Source organism: Manis javanica, chromosome X, assembly GCF_040802235.1.
Source record: "Manis javanica isolate MJ-LG chromosome X, MJ_LKY, whole genome shotgun sequence".
NCBI lineage: Eukaryota > Metazoa > Chordata > Mammalia > Pholidota > Manidae > Manis > Manis javanica.
This window is the reverse complement of record NC_133174.1, coordinates 117,971,522-117,990,689: the sequence shown is the minus strand read 5'-3', so window position 1 is coordinate 117,990,689 and position 19,168 is coordinate 117,971,522. Positions and strand designations below refer to the sequence as shown.

At 36.9% G+C, this 19,168-nt stretch overlaps 1 protein-coding gene across 10 annotated transcripts in view; it reads left to right on the top strand.

The window, feature by feature from the left end:
• Positions 1–19,168, top strand: part of XIAP (X-linked inhibitor of apoptosis) — a 58,540-nt gene that overhangs the window by 26,206 nt on the left and 13,166 nt on the right. For 9 of the 10 annotated variants that reach the window (XM_037015343.2, XM_037015367.2, XM_037015361.2 and 6 more), the window contains 4 exons: positions 4,443–5,345; positions 6,380–6,479; positions 7,642–7,720; positions 8,397–8,439. In XM_037015343.2, the coding sequence (XP_036871238.1) occupies positions 4,443–5,345; positions 6,380–6,479; positions 7,642–7,720; positions 8,397–8,439 (1,125 nt within the window). The remainder of the gene's footprint in view (positions 1–4,442; positions 5,346–6,379; positions 6,480–7,641; positions 7,721–8,396; positions 8,440–19,168) is intronic. The other variant, XM_037015370.2, reaches the window with a different exon arrangement.

Sequence of the window (19,168 nt, the reverse complement as noted above, 5' to 3'; positions counted from 1 at the left end):
AAAAAAAATTGAACAAGTGGAACTATGTCAAACTAAAAAGTTTCTGTACAACAAAGGACACCATCAGCAGGACAAAAAAGTATCCCACAGTATGAGAGAATATATTTGTAAATGACATATCTGATAAGGGGTTAATATCCAAAGTATATAAAGAGCTCACACACCTCAACACCCAAAAAGCAAATAACCCAATTAAAAAATTAGCAGAGGATATGAATAGACACTTCTCCAAAGAAGAAATTCAGATGGCCAACAGGCATATGAAAAGATGCTCTGCATCACTAATTATCAGGGAAATGCAAATTAAAACCACAATGAAATATCTCACACCAGTTAGGATGGCCAACGTCAAAAAGACAAGGAACAACAAATGCTGGCGAGGATGAGGAGAAAGAACCCTTCTACACTGCTGGTGGGAATGTAGATTTGTTTAACCATTGTGGAAAGCAATATGGAGGTTCCTCAAAAAACTAAAAAATAGACTCAGGAATTCCTAGGAATTAACCCAAAGAAAACAAGATCCCTGATTCAAAAGACATATGCACTACTGTGTTTATCACAGCACTATTTACAATAGCCGAGATATGGAAGCAACCTAAGTGTCCATCAGTAAATGAGTGGATAAAGAGGTGGTACATATGCACAATGGAATATTTTTCAGCCATAAGAAGAAAACAAATCCCACCATTTGCAACAACATGGATGGGGCTAAAGGGTCTGAAGTCATTATGCTCAGTGAAATATTATGCTCAGTGAAATAAGCCAGGCGGAGAAAGACAAGTACCACATGATTTCACTCATTTGCAGAGTATAACAACGAAGCAAAACTAAAGGAACAAAACAACAGCAGACTAACAGACTCCCAAGAAGGAACTAGTGGTTACCAAAGGGAAAATGGGTGGGAAGGGAGGGAGAAGGGGATTAAGGGGCATTATGATTAGCACACATAATGTGGGGGGCTCACAGGGAAGGCAGTACAGCATGGAGCAGACAAGTCATGATTCTATAGCATCATACTACACTGATGGACAGTGACTGCAGTGGGGGGGGGACTTGATAATACGGGTGAATGTTGTATTCACAATGTTGCTCATGTGAAACCTTCTTAAGATTGTATATCAATGATACCATAATAAAAAAAATTATCTTCCAGGCCTTGTCCTTGACGGTTTTCATGATGGCATTCTAATATACATCCTATTTCATATCCTCTTCTCCATGAAAATAACCTTTATTCTTTATACTTGACACACCTTTAATAATAAAATCCTAGCTAAATAGAAACTTTTGTACTGTGTGCAGATACCAGGTGGGTTTTCTGTGTGTTTTTCTGTCACTCCCAACCCCCACATTCCCACATTATCTCTAGATTAGCATTCAGGTTCCTCTCCTTGCACCTGCCCATGGCTATCTTTATCCAGTTGACTAAGCTAAATATATATGTGCTGTGTATGTATGCATATGTGCACATGTATGTATATTCTAAACACTTATGTCTTACCATCTTGAAATCTTTCATACCCCTCATAGAAGCAGGTTCCACTGCTTGCTAATTCTCTTTGTGCCAGTGTTGGCTTCCGTTGTGCCATTTTCCCCAATGATTGTTTCCCTCAAAGTGCCTGACTGCCTAGCCCCTTTATGTCAAAGCTTTCTTTGACATCTTTCTGTGCCTTCTTACCTTACTGTTTACCCAGTATAAAGCCTTGAATATACTTTCACAAAGGAGCCTTAAATTATCTCCACATACTTTATTGCACTTGTCACATCTAAAGCCTTTTTATCACCCTTCTCCAATATTCATGGCCCATTTCCTCTGTATGCACAATTCTTGTGCTCCATATATACTTATTTTCTGAATATTATCTAACCCCACCTTCATTTCACATGCTTTTTTTTTTTTAATCCTCTCCCATCCCTTTCTTCTGGCATTATCCTCTAATCCCAGTGTTTCTGTCTTTTCGTCAGTCATCTTTCTCCCTTTCAGTCTCAGCCTCTGGTAATTCTGTTTTCTTAAACTTCTCCCAAAGTTCACTCTGATAATGTATATGTAGTGTTAAATTGAGTGCTTCTGAATAAATACCTGCTTTTCAAAACAGTGTAATCTAAATTATTAGCATTGAAATAACCCCTGGGAAGATGAGGTCTCCACTTGAAAGCTTCAAATAGAGATCTGCTAGTGTTGAATGATGGAGTTTTATCTGGCATCTGAAATGGGGAGACTACTTGAACCATACAAAACTTCCACTCTTGTGAAGTAAGAATAGACCATTGATTTTACACTTATATCTCTTTTGACTGACCTGAGAAACAAGACTTAACCACCTCAGAGAAGGTAATTTTCATGTTTTGGTCATACTGAGCATTAATTCTTCAGGGTCATTATAGACTTAGAAATACTTAGTGCTGTCTCCTAGCCCATGCTGAAGTGCCTTCCAGTGATAGGAGGAACTCATAACCTACAAGGCAAGCCAGTCCATTTTGTATCACTGTTGATTATTATAACTGTTCATCCCTGTATTGGATTAAAATCTAGTGGCTATAATTATGTTCATTGACTCTTCTTCTGCCCTCAAGTTACACAGAATTTGGAACCGTTTTCTCCATGACAGCCTTTTATATATTGATATATAAGTATATATAAAGGTAGCTATGCTATCCTCTACACCTTTTTCCCCTCACATTTTTTCCCCTTAGAGATAAACACACTCAGCTCTTCCAATTATTCTACGTAAGATAACCATTTTCATCATCCTGATTGCTCTCTAGGGACATTACACTTTCTTAATGTCCCTTCTAAAATGTGTTCAGAACTGAAAATAATTCAGTGTGTAGCTGAATTGGATCTGGATATTGCAGATCTGGACATTAATGCAGCCTGAAGTTGCTTTAAATTTTTTAGCATCCATGTTACATTGACTCATAATGAATTTGTAATTAATTAAAATCCCAAGGTTTTAATGTAGAGGTTTGCCTTTGAATGACTTCTTTCCAAACCAAGTTTCCATCTTCCTTTACTTGTGGAACAGATTTTTTAAGTCACAATATATGACTAAACATATCCCTATTAAATTTTATCTCATCCTGTCAGCCAGCATTGGTGTCTTTGCATCTTGGTATTTATCATCCAGTTTATGCTGACTAAATTGAAGGCCTTGAAGCTAGTGTTGGAATGTTTTCAGACATATAGGAAACAGTAATCAAAAGTCTGGAGACCATCTTTTAAAAATTGTATGCAGATATATACCAGTTATTGAGGTATGTGCGTTAAAACCATTGTGAATGGTAGGAAAAACTGAAGTCCATTGCCAGCCTGCAAGGCAGAGCCTTGTGTTGAACATTAATTACTCCAAGAGAGATGATGTTCCAAGACATAATTATACCAACATAATGCTAAAAGAGTTGCTAATTCTTCCCAAGAAATTAATTAATACTCATAGGAAGTAGAGACGGAGTCATTGTGACCATTTTATTTTGCATTTGACAAGCATATACTGAGAATAGTGTTAGGAAGCTTGTGAGATTCTGGAGAACCAGGCTTGCCTGGGGCAATCCAGATGTATCCCAGCATAATTATTAATACTGTTATTTTTCACTTTCAGAATTGTCCAGGTTTGGAGGATAAATTATCTGGCTACCCTTTCATAACCCAACTAGCTCCTTTTAGTATTTTATCTGGGTTAAATGTTACACAGTTATAATTTGGCAGCTCTAATGAAATTGCAGTAGTATTGCTCTTCCATTTGAACACATTGTTCCTTGACCATGGGAAGTTGATATAAAAAATAACTGCAGTTAAGCCATATACTTAGTATTTTTCCTGAGCCACCCTCTAGAGGGCAGTATTGCAAAAGTCTGAAGTGATCCAATTCCAGCAAAACATGGACTCTGTTTATACATGAACATCAGAAACATTTGATATTAACACATTGGAACCAATATTGTGAATAAAACTTTTGCTAAGCAAAGAAGGTTTAAAAATATCACAAATTCATTAACATTCTGAGCATTCTTTTTAAAATTATAAAAACTGAACTTTGATGCCTTGAATATACAATAATCCATTATAACAATTATGCATAGACTTTAAGAATCTACATGTTTTATGCTTTTATGTTTTTCCTAACTAATGGTTTTACATGGTTAATAATTTTAATATATTCTGCATCACAGTTGCCATGTTTATGTAAAATAGGTACTTAAAAATGAATAGTCCTGTTCTACTTGCTTAAATACTACTTTTCTATAAAAGAGAAAACAAAAATGCTGGTTTTTACTTTGTGACTTGAATCGTGGTGGTGTAGAACGCTAGTACTTAAAATGTTTCTTAGAAATTGGGTAATTACTTTTGTGTCATTAGTGGGTAATTCGTTAGATCCAAATATCAAAAGTGTATAGCTTGTGTTTCACGTTTTGGATTTCCTAATGTAATGTTCTCTTTTTAGAAAAGGTGGACAAGTCCTATGTTCAAGAGAAGATGACTTTTAACAGTTTTGAAGGATCTAAAACTTATGTACCTGCAGACATCAAGAAGGATGAAGAATATGTAGAAGAGTTTAACAGATTAAAAACTTTTGCTAATTTTCCAAGTACTAGTCCTGTTGCACCATCAACACTAGCCCGAGCTGGTTTTCTGTACACTGGTGAAGGGGACACTGTGCGGTGCTTTAGCTGTCATGCCGCAGTAGATAGGTGGCAGTATGGAGACTCAGCAGTTGGAAGACACAGGAAAGTATCTCCAAATTGCAGATTTATCAATGGCTTTTATTTCGAAAATAATCCTGCACAGTCTACAAATCATGTCCAAAATGGTCAGGACAGCGCTGAAAACTCTCTGGCAAACAGAAATCTTTTTGTTTTAGATAGGCCATCTGAGACTCATGCAGACTATCTTTTGAGAACTGGGCAGGTTGTAGATATATCAGACACCATATACCCAAGGAACCCTGCCATGTGCAGTGAAGAAGCTAGATTAAAGTCATTTCAAAACTGGCCAGACTATGCGCACTTAACTCCAAGGGAGTTGGCTAGTGCTGGACTCTACTACACGGGTATTGATGATCAGGTGGAGTGCTTTTGTTGTGGTGGAAAACTGAAAAATTGGGAGCCTTGTGATCGTGCATGGTCAGAGCACAGGCGACACTTTCCCAATTGTTTCTTTGTTTTGGGCCGGAATGTTAATATTCAAAGTGAATGTGATGTTGTGAGTTCTGATAGGAATTTCTCAAATTCAACAAATGTACGAAACCCAGCCATGGCAAATTATGAAGCACGGATCATTACTTTTGGGACATGGATATACCCAGTTAACAAGGAGCAGCTTGCAAGAGCTGGATTTTATGCTTTAGGTAAACTTTATCATAAAACCAGGCTAATAAATAACTCTCCAACTATCTCAGGGCTCCGAAAAAGTAAATATATTCCTTTAAACCCCTGAACTGGTAAATGTTTAGGTTGTAGGCTGGCATGATTATATCAGTATTATTTTGTGAACCATTATGTTCTGTAATACAATCACTGAATTTATGTGAAAAAGACTACCATATTCAGAGCCATGTTTATCTTCGTGTAATTGTTTTTGGAGAAGGATGACATAAAAAGAGATGATAGGTATTCCTGATAGAAGAATGGGTCTGATGATAATATTAACTATAATTTACTGAGCAGCACCTACAATGTGTGCTCAGTACATATATTGCATGCATTTTCTCTACACCTCATAAGAAGAGTTAGCAATTTCGTTTTGTTGATACTAGAATTGATACATGCTTTTTATACATAGACTATGTTTGAAATCTCTCCTGTATGCCTTACTGCTTCAAATGAGCACTTTTCAAATGGACTATTGTAAACATGTCAGGAAGAGCCATTAGTGTGATGGCTTCCAGGAAAATTTAGAAAAATTACACCATTATATATCTGACCCATTTGCTTTAGGGTTGAATAGTGCCAAAATATAGTATAGGTTACTTCGATATTTTATTTACATAGCATCATAAAGCGATCTTAAAGGTTTGTTTAGTGTCCTGTAGAGACACTTATCTTGTAATTTCATTATGCTGAACTTTATTGTTAAAGTTTCAGTTAGAAAAAGTATAGTAATGATGGCCCCAAATGATACATGTTAAAAAGAAAGTAACAAAAAGAAAATAAAAGAAACAAAACAATGTCTTCTGTAAAATACCTCAAATTGAATCAGTGAATTTAGTTGTATTTCTTCCTGAAATGTTTGTATTCATTAGATGTGAGTTTGAATGTCCTCTTTTTTAAGCTATGAGATTTTCGTGTAATTTAAAAATGCTTTATTTCATGGTGTTAAAAAGAGTATGTGTAAGCTTCTAATTTCACAAATTCATGTATTTTTACTTGTATGTTTCCTTAGCTGAAGGTGATAAAGTAAAGTGCTTTCACTGTGGAGGAGGGCTAACTGATTGGAAGCCCAGTGAAGACCCTTGGGAACAACATGCTAAGTGGTATCCAGGGTAAGGTATTTAAATGTTCATTCAGTAAAAGGCGAGTTGGACAGTATGCAGTGGGAAGACTTGAATAACTTTTCACCTCAACTATTTTTGCCTTCACTGTGGCTTGAAATTCACACCAGGTTTATAAAAATGGGGTCACCTACTTTACAGTGAGAAAAAAACATCTAAGCCTTCTCTAGTGTCCAAAGCATTCATTGCTTATGTACTATATCTGTGACATTCAGATGATTCTGTTTCCAAGCACCAAATAAGGAATATATACTTCTGCTGCTTTTGGAAGTTAAATCTTTCATGATAGGCACCAGGGAGCCTGTGTTGCAGAGGAGATTCTTTAAGAACCCATCACAATCCCCATCAAATATTACTGTATCTGTCTCCCTGATTCTAAGATAAACAATTGTTCACATTTTCACATCTCTGAAATCTGGTGGTGAATAACAATTTAATTTCCAGTCGTGTCACATAAAGTAGTCATGCTCCTTACAGTCATTGGCATCTTAGAGTGGTGATGACAGTTGAAGTGTCTCTGCCATCTTGCCTCCTTTATTCTTTTTCTTTTTTTTTTTTTTACTAAGGTATTGTTGATATACACTCTTACGAAGGTTTCACATGAAAAAACAATGTGGTTACTACATTTACCCATATTATCAAGTCACCACCCATACCCCAATGCAGTCATCTTGCCTCTTTTAAATAAAGTACACACATAAATAGTGATGTGAATTTTTGGCCAATGAAGTAATACAACTTCAGAGTGATTATTTGAAAATAAATCTTAGCCTTAAACAGCCTTAAAAGGAAAGGTTGAAACCCTAAAGAATTCCTTTAAAATGTACACTTGGTTAATCCTCTAAATAAAACTGAAGATTATCTATTTAAAACTTTTTAAAAGAAATGTCAAGGTGCAAATTTAATAATCTGCTTAAGGCTGGAAAGTTTTCAAGTTGATATTTTTTTCTCTAACATTACCATAAGTAGAAAAACAAAGGAAACATCTTTTTTAACCTTAAAATGACAGTTGGGTAGAGAATTGAGTAACATTTTATGGCTTCTGAAAGAAACAGAAGAGCAAATTAATGAAATTAAAATGATAGATTATATCTTTACTTATACTTTACTAACTTATTAGCTACCAAACTTTAACCTTCTTTTAATTATTTAGGTGTAAATATCTGTTAGAAGAGAAGGGACAAGAATATATAAACAATATTCATTTAACCCATTCTCTTGAGGAGTCTATGGTAAGTCACATATTATAGAAGATATTTTTCTGTATTACATAATTTTTTTTGCATTCATTTCCTGTGTAAAATTCTCAGTGTAGTATTTTAAATTAATGATGTATAGTGAGTTTTATAGGGGAGATCCTGAAGATTGCTTATTATTCTTAAACTGAAAAAATTTGTGAAAAAGGGAATCAGGATGAAGTGATTTAAGTATTGCTATTGGTAAAAATGAGCTTGAAGAACTGAACTACTTAAGTCCCTCAGCCTTCTGAAATTAGACTTGTGTTTTATGTGTTTTGTACTCATAAATAGTTTTAAACTTTTCACAGACAATATTTCAAATTTTAAAAGTGTATCTAAATTAGTAGTGTGACCCGGGGTACCTAAGGCATCAAGTACCATGTGGAAAGAGAACCCTGGACTAGGATGGGAGACCAGAGTTGCCTTTATGGCTCTGCCATGAACTATTTTGCCCCCATCAAGTTATTTAATCCCCCCTAGCTTTAGCTTCTTGTGAATAGATTAGGTTAGATGATCCTTTAACTTCCTTAGAGCTTCATTAGGCCATGCCTCTTGTGAATACTCATATGTTGAATTGGAATAAAGCCAGTTTATAAACTCATGATTAATGTAGCTTTTAAAATTGAGGTAATCAAAGAGTTCTAACTTATAATTCACATTTCTATTTTAGGCAAGAACTGCTGAAAAAACACCATCACTAACTAAAAGAATTGGTAAATATGCTTATTAACATAAATATACTTTTAATTTCATTGCCAATTTTTTGTTATGGTTTACATAGTGGAAAGGTAAACTTACTTTTTCAGAGTCCCCAAGGGTATATTTATTTGAGATGAGACTGCTATTAATTTAAGAATTAATGAAGTACCTATAAATTTAAGTCAGATGTTTATATCTTAACATTCATGCAGATGTTAGACAGTACATTTCTCCAAGTTTGGGAGGAGCAACTGTAGACTCCACTGCTATTTCTGTTAAAATCACAAAAGGAAGGGTTAAATGTATTTTTGTGCCTGGAGCTTTTAGTTAGCCAGTGCTAACTAAAGAATCCAGTCCTCTAAAAATGTGCCATCACCATGATCAGCCCTAACCTACCTGCTTCTTTATCCTGTGCCGTCTTTGTACATTCCCTGGCTTCACCAAGGGGGGACCAGTTAGTCTTGTTTACCTCCTTTTACCTCATAGAGAGGTAGAGGTTTTTAATCATAAAGATTATTTATTTACCATAGAAATCTTTAAAAGCCAGAAAGTAGGTAGAGAAAGATAGTAACCAAAGAAGATAGTGTTATTCCTACTTTACAGATAAAGAGACAGAGTCAGAAATTAAGTCACTTGACCACAGTTACATTACAAATAACTAGTGGAACCAGGACTGTGAACAAGGTCTCCTGAATACTGCACCACCCTGCTAATCTTATTCTCTACTTAGGCTTCATGCTTCAAAATAGTAGAAAGTTTAATTGAGAATGTATCTGGTGATTCTCCACTTCCTATTCTCATAGCATCATCTATTTAGTATCTGCAGGATTACAAGAGGGGACAATACCATATATATTCACAAATATGCTTAAGAAGGAGAGCCACTTTAATATTTTTTGGTATGAGTTTTGTGATGGGCATAAATAATAAAGTTTAGTCATTTATTTCAGCCTGTATTTTTTAAATTATCCAAAAACAAAGATTCTGTAGCACTTCTTGATAATAATTATCCTTACAATATATACTATTCTTCTTATGACTCAAGAGACTCTTACTCTGTTTTAAGATTAATGTTTTTAAATAGAGATATAATTCACATACCAAAAATACCACCCCTGTAAAATGTATACATCAGTGGTTTTTAGTATGTTCACAAGGTTGTACAACCATCACTACTGTTTATTGCAGAACATTGTCATAACCCCAAAGAGAAACTCCATACCCATTAGCAGTCATTGCCCATTGTTCCACCCTCTCCCTAGGCCCAAACCACCGATCTACTTTCATCTCTATGAATTTGCCTATTCTGGACATTTCTTATAAATAGAACCACAATATGTGGGCTCAAGGTTCATCCCTATTAGAGTACTTATTCTTTTTTTATAATGAGGACTTCATTCTTTTTCTATAGTGGAAAAATATTCCTTTGTATGGATAATACCTCATTTTGTTTATTCATCAATTTCTGGACATTTAGGTTGTTTCCACTTTCTTGCTGTTATGAATGATGCTGATGTTGCTTTGAACATTTGTGTACAGGTTTTTGTGTAGACTAATGTTTTTAATTTTCTTGGGTATATGTTTAGGGATGGAATTGCTAGATCATGTGGTAACTCTGTGTTTAACCTTTTGATAAACTGCCAGACAGTTTTCCAAAAAGGCTATACCATTTCATATTCCCACCAGCAGTATATGGAGTTCTAGTTTGTTTCTCCACATCCTTGTTAACACTTTTTATTATATGTCTTTTTATTACAGCCATCCTAGTTGGTGTAAAGTGGTATTTCATTGTGGTTTTGATTGGCATTTCCCTTATGATGAATGATGTTGGGCATCTTTTCATGTGTTTACTGGCTGTTTGTATGTCATCTTTGGAGAAATGTCTATTCATCTCCTTTGCCCATTTTTATTAGCTGGGTTATTTTTATTATTGTGTTGTGGAGGATTCTGGGAAGATGGCAGAATAGGAGGTCACTTTGATAACCTCCTCCCATATACATGCTGAGGCAGCAACTGTGTCTAATACAACTAACTCTGAAAATGACCTGAAGACTGGCAGAACAGACCTACAGCTAATGAAAAAGAAGGCTGCATTGAGAAGGGTAAAGGGGCAGAGCCACAGTTGATTGGGATCCAAACCCAGTCCTCATCCCAACCCGTAAGTGGGAGGAAGTGAGGGAGTAAGGAATGGAGAGGAGAGGGTATAAACTCCCCAAAACCTGGCATACCTGGAGGTCTGCACTGGGAAAATGAGCCCCTGTGACATCTGGCTTTGAAAGCTTAGCTCCAGGAGAGTTGGAGGGCTGTGTGGGGCTGAGTCTCAGCTCTTGGAGGACTGGTGTGCTGTGTTGATAGGTCTTAGACCCAATGCAGAAGCAGCATGAAAGATTTATTGATTAACTTTGGGAAGTATGCTGGAGGAGCTGGCAGATGGCATTTTTTAAGACCTCCCTCTGCCTAAGTGGCCAGACACTTGCAGGAGCCATTTCTGACATTATCTACAGTGCCAGCATCTCTCGCTCCCCTGTGGACTTGACCCACCCAGCAGGCACCCTATCAAAGGGACCACTCCCCAGGGAGGGGAGGAGCTAGCCCCATCAACCAGCATCCTAGCCGTTGTTCCATGGCCATTGCTGGCAGCCCTCCAAGGGCTGGCTATGCCCATCAGCCCGCCCACAGCAGTTGTGCTTCAGCCACAACAGGAAGATGCACACAGGGATGCTCCTGGAGCGCCTGGAGCTAGGGGGCAGGGGTTTTGTGCTTCTGGGCACTACAGGACACCTTCCTACCTAAGGCCACTGCTTTCAAGACCAGGAGACAAAGCTGACCTATCTAATACATAGAAGCAAACACAGAGAACTAAACAAAATGAGGCAGATGAATATGTTCCAAATGAAAGAACAGGACAACACACCAGAAAAATTTCTAAATGAAATGGAGATAAGCAATCTATCTGATAAAGAATTCAAAGTAATGTCATAAAGATGCTCACTGGGCTGGAGAGAAGAATGGATGAACTCAGGGAGGACTTCAGCAAACAGATAGAAAATATAAAAAAAGACCAGTCAGAGCTGAAAAATACAATAACTGAATGAAAAATATAATAGAATCAACAGTAGATGAGAGAATCCAGAAGAACTGATCAGCAATCTGGAAGACAGGATAGTGGAAAGCAGCCAAACAGCAACAGGAAGGAAAAAGAATATTATTGATTTTTAAGGGTTCTTTATATATATTAGTCCCTCTTCAGATACATGATTTGTAAATATTTTCTCCTGTTCTGTGGGTTGTCTTTTCACTTTCCTATTGGTGTCCTTTGAAACATAGGTTTTTAATTGTGATGAAGTCCTTATTATTTTTCTTTGCTTATGTTTTTTGTGTCATATCTAAGAAACCATTGCCTAATCCATTTCACCTGTGTTTTCTTCTAAGCGTTTTATGGTTTCAGCCCGTACATTCAGGCCTGTGATCATTTTGAGTTAATTTTTTGTATGTGGTATGAGGGATACGTTTAATTCTTTTTCATGTGGATATCCTGTTGTCCCTGCTTTTGATTTTTAGCAGGTTGTGTTGGGATAACTGCAGGATATCCAAGAAAGTGGATATTAAAACCTGGAACTCCTATGATTGAGGGTAAAGTTATTGTAGTAGAGAAAGTGTCTGGAGAGATCATTAAAAAAAGAGTCAATGAGGGAATGTAGCAGAATCACCAGGGTCCAGTTAGGTGGGCAAAAGAAGCCAGCAAAACAAACTGGAAAAGAAAAATTGGAGATAGTAGAACCAAGAAAGAGTGATGTGCAGCTCATTTCTGGATGTGATTTTGAAGTCTCAAAAGCAGCTCAAAGTCAGCATCTTTCAGTCATCTGAAACCAGTTGAGTTTCCCCTCAAGTTGGTTAATACCACGATTCATAAAATCACTTGATAATTTTGAGTCATTTAAACCTCTTTGCTTTTCTTAATCCCTCTACATTTAATTAATTACCAGGTCTGATGTATTCTACCTTTTTAATATTGTCTAAAATCTACTGGTATGCCCTACTTCTTGCCATTATATCTCATCAAGACTATTATAGTAGTCTCCTGTTTTTTATTTGCATTATAACCTCCCAACAAAATTTTAATCAAACACAAATCTTGAGTTATTCTCCTGCTTAGAAAATATGTTGTGTTATTTACCATGTAATATTCCTTATCATCAAATCCTTGCATGTCTCCCTTTCCAGCCTTCTCTTTTAAAAAAAAAGTTATTGAGGTATAATATGCATATAGTAAAGAGTAAAGTACTTAAAATACACTAATCTTAAGTATTTAATTCAGTGAATTTTAACATAAATACAGGTATATTTTTACATACGCACACACACACACACACACACACACACACACACACACACACACACACGTAACAGTCACCAACTGAAGAAATCAAACATTTCCACCACACCAGAAACTCCTTCAAGCCCTTTCCCAATCAATATCCACCCCCAAGTTATTTTCTGATTTTTATTACCACAGATTAGATTTGAACATCTTATAAGTGTAATCATAGAGTATGTACTTTTTTGTCTCTGGTTCACCATTATGATGGCATTGTGCTCATCATATCTATGAGACTCATCCATGTTATCTGTGGCAATAGTTCATTCTTCTTTCTTGCTATGTAATGTTTAAATATACCACAATTTACTTACCATTTACCTCATGATGGACATTTGAGTTGTTTTTAATTCGAGCTATTACAAATAATGCTCCTGTGAATATTCTTGTGTATGTCTTTGGTGGACAATACACTCATTTTTTTTTTTTTTTTTTTTTTAATGTTCACAGCAGCTTTATTCATAATTGCCAAAACTTGGAAGCAACTAAGATGTCCTAAGACAGGTGAATGGATAAACCAACAGTGGTACATCCATACAATGGAATATTATTCAGCAATCAGAAGACATGAGCTATGGAACCATGAAAAGACATGGAGGAACATTAAAACCATATTGTTATGTGAGCCAATCTGAAGAAGCCTTTTCAACATGAAAAAGCCACAGTGAATGATTCCAACTATTTAACATTCTGGGAATGGCAAAACTATGGTGACAGTAAAAAGATCAGAGGTTGCCAGGGGTTTAGGGTACAGAGGGAGGAGTAAATAGCTGAACTAAGGGATTTTTAGGGCAGTGGTACAATTCCATATGATGTAGTAATGATGGACACCAGACATCACATATTGTCAAAAACCATGGCATGTAGAACACAAAGAGTGAGCCTTACTGTAAACTACAAACTTAGTTAACAGTAATGTAGCAACATTGGTTCATCAATATAGTGAATGTGCCACATTAACACAAGACATAAATAGAGGGAACTTAGAGGAAGAGAGTACTTTTTTTTTTTTTTTTTTTTTTTTTTTTTTGAGAGGGCATCTCTCATATTTATTGATCAAATGGTTGTTAACAACAATAAAATTCAGTATAGGGGGGTCAATGCTCAATGTACAATCATTAATCCATCTCAAGCCTAATTCTCGTCAGTCTCCAATCTTCTGAAGCATAACGAACAAGTTCTTACATGGTGAACGAATTCTTACAGAGTGAATAAATTCTTACATGGTGAACAGTACAAGGGCAGTCATCACAGAAACTTTCGGTTTTGATCATGCAATATGACCTATAAACCATCAGGTCAAATATGAATATTCATTTGATTTTTGTACTTGATTTATATGTTGATCCCACATTTCTCCTATTATTATTATTATTTTTATTTTTAATAAAATGCTGAAGTGGTAGGTAGATGCAAGATAAAGGTAGAAAACATAGTTTAGTGCTGTAAGAAGGCAAATGTAGATGATCAGATGATCAGGTGTGTGCCTATGGACTAAGTATTAATCCAGGCTAGACAAGGGCAGCAAGACATCCACGGATGCAGAAGATTTCTCTCAAAGCAGGGGGGGTGAGGTTCTGAGCCTCACCTCTGTTGATCCCCAAATTCTCACCTGATGGCCCCCCTGCGACTGTGCCTGTCTTAGGTTGTTCCTCCCTTGAGGAATCTTACCCGTCTCTGGCTAACCAGTCATCTTCCGGGGCCATACAGGGAAATGTAAAGTTGGTAAGTGAGAGAGAAGCCATATTGTTTGCAAAGGTTAGCTTTTTACTTCTTTGCAGATTTATGCCCTGTGGCTTCTATGCCCAGCACTTGTCTCGAGGTATCTTTACCACCTGGAGGAATTATGATACTCGGTAAATTCGATATGAGGCACGAATTCTATTTAAAGTTTGTAATTAGGAAGGAAGAAGAAAAGCTATAGATGTAGCATATGAAGGAAACTTGGGAGGATTGATTATTTCTTTGACATATCTTCTTGTATAGTACCTTAAGTATGTATAGGTTTTAAACTACTAACTAATTTGCACACACATATTAACATAATAGGAATACGGTGACATAAACAAAGCAAATCTATAATTACCAGCCATCTCCAGTGAAGCCAAGAAAACCATTTAGGCACCCTAGGCATTTGTGAAAATTTATCTATGATATGATGGATATTTTCCAACTGTACTTGAACCATCAGACAAATTAAAGCAGCCCATTTCTGGGATCTGTTCACATCCCATATGTTCTTTTAACCATAGATAGTCTATAGTCATGAGATTTTGGGGTGCTACAACTTGCACCCCTCCCAACTCCTGGTTGAGTTCCAACAGTACAGATCCAGTCAAATTCGTTGTCTCACTGTATGCACATGCCAGCCTAGACATCTCCCTCCTCCTTCTTATGGCAAGTCCAGGAGATGGTGGGCTGGATGCAGCCACAACCGCAGCATCGTCCGGATCCCTGTGGAGGCTTTTTGATGATCATCCCCCGGCACGAGTCCTCCAGAGAGTGCTGATGCCGGAAGCTCCTCCTCATATCGTATCTTAGTTCATTTTCTGGGTATCCAAGCTAGGCCTTGATCTTCTGCGTAGAAACAAACAGACCCTTTGCCCACACTTTGACATGCCCTCTATACCACTGTGCAGAACTCATTGGAGGTCAGCACACAGTAACTGCTTTTTTTTTTTTTTTTTTAATTAAGAGAAAGGAATATTATCAGAAAAGAGTACCTCCATAGCTGATCATCTGACACCCTTTAAGTGATCAACATTAAGGATATTTAAAGCATGCGTTGATCTTTGATTTACCAATAGTTTTATCCTGTTAAGGAGTAATCCCCCTTTTCTTTCTTTCTTTCTTTTTTTTTTTTTTTAAATTTTTAATCTACACTTACCTGAAGAATACTATGTTTACTATGCTCTCCCCTATATCAGGTCCCCCCTAACAACCACATTACGGTTACTGTCCATCAGCTTAGCAAAATGTTGTAGAGTCACTACTTGTCCTCTCTGTGTTGTGCAGCCCACCCTCCCCTATCTCCCTCCCCCCCATGCATGCTAATCTTAATACCCCCCTTCTTCTTCCCCCCCCTTATCCCTCCCTGCCCACCCATCCTCCCCAGTTCCTTTCCCTTTGGTACCTGTTAGTCCATTTTTGGGTTCTGTAATTCTGCTGCTGTTTTGTTCCTTCAGTTTTTCCTTTGTTCCTATACTCCTCAGATGAGTGAAATCATTTGGTGTTTCTCTTTCTCCGCTTGGCTTATTTCACTGAGCATAATACTCTCCAGCTCCATCCATGTTGCTGCAAATGGTTGGATTTTTCCACTTCTTATGGCTGAGTAGTATTCCATTGTGTATATGTACCACATCTTCTTTATCCATTCATCTACAGATGGACATTTAGGTTGCTTCCAATTCTTGGCTATTGTAAATAGTGCTGCGATAAACATAGGAGTGCATCTGTCTTTCTCAAACTTGATTGCTGCGTTCTTAGGGTAAATTCCTAGGAGTGGAATTCCTGGGTCAAATGGTAGGTCTGTTTTGAGCATTTTGATGCACCTCCATACTGCTTTCCACAATGGTTGAACTAATTTACATTCCCACCAGCAGTGTAGGAGGGTTCCCCTTTCTCCACAGCCTCGCCAACATTTGTTGTTGTTTGTCTTTTGGATGGCAGCTATCCTTACTGGTGTGAGGTGATACCTCATTGTAGTTTTAATTTGCATTTCTCTGATAATTAGCGATGTGGAGCATCTTTTCATGTGTCTCTTGGCCATCTGTATTTCTTTTTTGGAGAACTGTCTGTTCAGTTCCTCTGCCCATTTTTTAATTGGGTTATTTGTTTTTTGTTTGTTGAGGCGTGTGAGCTCTTTATATATTCTGGACGTCAAGCCTTTATCAGATCTGTCATTTTCAAATATATTCTCCCATACTGTAGGGTTCCTTTTTGTTCTATTGATGGTGTCTTTCGCTGTACAGAAGCTTTTCAGCTTAATGTAGTCCCACTTGCTCATTTTTGCTGTTGTTTTCCTTGCCCGGGGAGATATGTTCAAGAAGAGATCACTCATGTTTATGTCTAAGAGGTTTTTGCCTATGTTTTTTTCCAAGAGTTTAATGGTTTCGTGACTTACATTCAGGTCTTTGATCCATTTTGAGTTTACCTTTGTATATGGGGTTAGACAATGGTCCAGTTTCATTCTCCTACATGTAGCTGTCCAGTTTTGCCAGCACCATCTGTTGAAGAGACTGTCATTTTGCCATTGTATGTCCATGGCTCCTTTATCAAATATTAATTGACCATATATGTTTGGGTTAATTTCTGGGGTCTCTAATCTGTTCCACTGGTCTGTGGCTCTGTTCTTGTGCCAGTACCAAATTGTCTTGATTACTATGGCTTTGTAGTAGAGCTTGAAGTTGGGGAGTGAGATCCCCCCTACTTTATTCTTCTTTTTCAGGATTGCTTTGGCTATTCGGGGTCTTTGGTGTTTCCATATGAATTTTTGAATTATTTGTTCCAATTCATTGAAGAATGTTGCTGGTAATTTGAGAGGGATTGCATCAAATTTGTATATTGCTTTCGGCAGGATGGCCATTTTGACGATATTAATTCTTCCTAGCCATGAGCATGGGATGAGTTTCCATTTATTAGTGTCCCCTTTAATTTCTCTTAAGAGTGACTTGTAGTTTTCAGAGTATAAGTCTTTCACTTCCTTGGTTAGGTTTATTCCTAGGTATTTTATTCTTTTTGATGCAATGGTGAATGGAATTGTTTTCCTGATTTCTCTTTCTATTGATTCGTTGTTAGTGTATAGGAAAGCTACAGATTTCTGTGTGTTGATTTTGTATCCTGCAACTTTGCTGTATTCCGATATCAGTTCTAGTAGTTTTGGAGTGGAGTCTTTAGGGTTTTTTATGTACAGTATCATATCATCTGCAAATAGTGACAGTTTAACTTCTTCTTTACCAATCTGGATTCCTTGTATTTCTTTGTTTTGTCTGATTGCCGTGGCTAGGACCTCCAGTACTATGTTAAATAACAGTGGGGAGAGTGGGCATCCCTGTCTGGTTCCCGATCTCAGTGGAAATGCTTTCAGCTTCTCGCTGTTCAGTATAATGCTGGCTGTGGGTTTATCATATATGGCCTTTATTATGTTGAGGTACTTGCCCTCTATTCCCATTTTGCTGAGAGTTTTTATCATGAATGGATGTTGAATTTTGTCAAATGCTTTTTCAGCATCTATGGAGATGATCATGTGGTTTTTGTCTTTCTTTTTGTTGATGTGGTGGATGATGTTGATGGATTTTCGAATGTTGTACCATCCTTGCATCCCTGGGATGAACCCCACTTGGTCATGGTGTATGATCCTTTTGATATACTGTTGAATTCTGTTTGCTAATATTTTATTGAGTATTTTTGCATCTATGTTCATCAGGGATATTGGTCTGTAATTTTCTTTTTTGGTGGGGTCTTTGCCTGGTTTTGGTATTAGGGTGATGTTGGCTTCATAGAATGAGTTTGGGAGTATTCCCTCTTCTTCTATTTTGTGGAACACTTTAAGGAGAATGGGTATTATGTCTTCTCTGTGTGTCTGATAAAATTCCGAGGTAAATCCGTCCGGCCCCGGGGTTTTGTTCTTGGGTAGTTTTTTGATTACTGTTTCAATTTCTTTGCTTGTAATTGGTTTGTTTAACTTTTGTGTTTCTTCCTTGGTCAGTCTTGGGAGGTTGTATTTTTCTAGGAAGTTGTCCATTTCTTCTAGGTTTTCCAGCTTGTTGGCATATAGGTTTTCATAGTAGTCTTTAATAATTCTTTGTATTTCTGTGGAGTCTGTCGTGATTTTTCCATTCTCATTTCTGATTATGTTGATTTGTGTTGACTCTCTTTTTCTCTTAATAAGTTGGGCTAGAGGCTTATCTATTTTGTTTATTTTCTCAAAGAACCAGCTCTTGGTTTCGTTGATTTTTGCTATTGTTTTATTCTTCTCAATTTTGTTTATTTCTTCTCTGATCTTTATTATGTCCCTCCTTCTGCTGACTTTAGGCCTCATTTGTTCTTCTTTTTCCAGTTTTAATAATTGTGATGTTAGACTATTCATTTGGGATTGTTCTTCCTTCTTCAAGTGTGCCTGGATTGCTATATACTTTCCTCTTAAGACTGCTTTCACTGCATCCCACAGAAGTTGGGGCTTAGTGTTGTTGTTGTCATTTGTTTCTATATATTCCTTGATCTCTATTTTGATTTGTTCATTGATCCATTGATTATTTAGTAGCATGTTGTTAAGCCTCCATGTGTTTGTGAGCCTTTTTGTTTTCTTTGTAGAATTTATTTCTACTTTCATACCTTTGTGGTCTGAAAAATTGGTTGGTAGAATT